This window comes from Nansenia antarctica, assembly GCF_963989245.1.
Source record: "Nansenia antarctica genome assembly, chromosome: 16".
NCBI classification, from domain to species: Eukaryota; Metazoa; Chordata; class Actinopteri; order Argentiniformes; family Microstomatidae; genus Nansenia; species Nansenia antarctica.
Window position 1 is genome coordinate 6,523,197 of NC_137686.1, and position 2,500 is coordinate 6,525,696.

Consider the following 2,500-nt stretch of genomic DNA (forward strand, 5'->3'; position numbering starts at 1 on the left):
CCTCTTTCTGCTTACTGCAGCAATAAACCTGCAGGGCGGCGTAAAGTTACACCGGCTACCGGAGGTGCGTATGGGCAGGTAAGAGGCGAGGGCTCTCTGAGGGGAAATGGGTGTGGTGGGGTGTGTGTGTGTGTGAGTGTGCGTATGTGTTTGTGCGCGTGCGCGTGTGTGCGTGTGTGTGTGTGTGTGTGTGCGTGTGTGTGTGTGTGTGTGTGTGTGAGGTAGGGAGAGAGAGAGAGAGGGGGGCGTAGGAGGGGCGCGGCAGGAGTCTCAAGTGGGCAACAGAACCCCCCCGAGCCAACAGTCGAACCCAACACCGTCCCGTACGCGCGTGTGTGTGTGTCCTCAATCCTCAACCCCGAAAGAAACCGGTAGTGTTACACTTACCGGAGAAAAGACGGTGGTGGTCTGATCTCTCTTTTCTTTTTATTATTATACACAGAATTAGGGGGAAACCCTCCGTAAGCGCTCATGGAGGTCAGTTGGATACGGTTGCTTTGCTCTCTGTCGCTCGGGACGCAGTTATGCGCTTTCAACCTGGACACGGAGACCCCGGTGCAGAAGACTGGAGACCCCGGCAGCCTGTTCGGATTCTCTCTGGCCATGCACCGGCAGCTGCTCCCGGAGGACAAGAGAATGTAAGTGTCAATGTTGGAACATTACGTGACGTTAGAATGATACGGTTCTATCTCCATTTTTGTCAAAATTTAGTTTTTTACATAATCTGATCCATTAGGTGTTTATTAATGCCTGTGTGGTGTTATTTTTAAAATGTTGACATTTTTGAGTTAGTAATTCATAAAATACAAAGGTTCCATCTCACAAAACATAATGGAATGTAAAAACTTTGACGCTCAATATCTCTGAACTGCCCTAGACGGAGATAGAACCGTATCATTCTAACGTCACGAAGTGTCAATGTTAGAACATTAGTCAACATGAAGAATAAACATGTTTTTTTTTAAAAATGTATTTACTTTAATGTACTCGTGGGTCGGGCAGGTGATTGGGACACTGGACAGGTTGTTGCAGCTTATCCAGAGGGTCTTGCAAAAAAAAAAAAAAACGTTTCTTAAGTTTAGACACATTTGGACATGAAGGACTGTCATTCGATCTCTAAAATGCGGTTTTGGGTGTGAATGTCAGCTTTCGTTAACGTTTTCTGTTCGTGGTGTGTTTTTTCCTGGTCGGGTTAATAATTCGTCGGTGTTAACAGCCCTTACATGCAAACACCTACGCACCTCCACATTACAGTTACAGTCCAACATGACTTTGAGAAACAAAAAGTCACCTGATAGACCTAACACTAACACGCCCTAGGACTTTCACTTCTTATCTTATTCGTCTGACTGTGTGCACCTGAAGGCTGGCTAAAGTAAACCCAGAGGTTTATAAGGCTCCATTCCAGGGCATAACAACCAAACTGGTGCCTCAAATTGTTAAATTGACACAGCAAATCATTGTAATGGAGGGTCACTAAAGTCATGCTGTTTAATGTTTCCCGTCAATTAGATATAGGGTTATGTCCCTCGGTGCCCATAGGTTAGCACTTACTTACTAATACTGTAAATTAGATCCATGCCTCTCCACATCTGGCTGCGTTTGTGTGTGTGTCTGTGTGTGTGTGTCACATGTGTGTGTCTGTATGCGTGTGGTGTGTGTGTGTGTGTGTGTCTGTGTGTGTGTGTCTGTGTGCAGTGTGTGTGTCTGTATGCGTGTGGTGTGTGTGTGTGTGTGTGTGTGTCTGTATGCGTGTGGTGTGTGTGTGTGTGTGTCTGTGTGTGTGTGTCGTGTGAGCGTGTGTGTGTGCAGTAGTTCATTAGCAGCTCCGACAGTGTGCAGACTACCATGATGAATAAAAGTGACACGCTCCCACAGTTTGACTGTTAATCTCCGTCCGCCCGGGTCAGAACGACCCTGGAACACCTCCTTATTCTCCTCAATCGTGGTGACACCCTGATCTGAGGTCAGCGGAATCGATCCTAGATCTGACGGCGACTCCGAACTCTCTTCTGTCAACTACTGACCTGGGATCGGATGTCAGTATGTATCACTGGCAGGACCTCTCGCGTGGAGGCCACAGACAGAAACCGTTATACCAAGTGGACATTCTCATGATACAAGGGGCTATAGCAGGCAGGGCTACCTCAACGCAAGAGCATGATTCCAAACCCCCTCCCAAACGTACACCATCCCCATGTGAAATGACGATACTGTTTCTGGGTCTGTTGTTATGGATGGACGAAGTCGTTCCTGTCAGTGGTTTTACTTTGGGAACGACCACCAGGTCTGGAGTGACGAGACTGTGAAACACTACCAGTCAAAAGTTGTGGACTTTTGGTGGACACACCTTCTCATTCAATGGTTTTTCTTTATTTCTATGTTATTTCCTACATTGTAGATTAATACTGAAGACATCAGAACTATGAAAGAACACATGTGGAATTATGTAGTAAAGTAAAACAAAGTGTTAAACAAACCAGAATATGTTTTAGATTTT

At 46.1% G+C, this 2,500-nt stretch overlaps 1 protein-coding gene across 1 annotated transcript in view; it reads left to right on the forward strand.

The window, feature by feature from the left end:
* Positions 1-588: 588 nt before the first annotated feature.
* Positions 589-2,500, forward strand: part of LOC308171704 (integrin alpha-6-like) — a gene marked incomplete at its 3' end in the record, with an annotated part of 28,057 nt that continues 26,145 nt past the window's right edge. Inside the window, exon 1 of the mRNA XM_080546576.1 lies at positions 589-638. Within this exon, the coding sequence (XP_080402702.1) occupies positions 604-638 (35 nt within the window). The 5' untranslated portion in view covers positions 589-603. The remainder of the gene's footprint in view (positions 639-2,500) is intronic.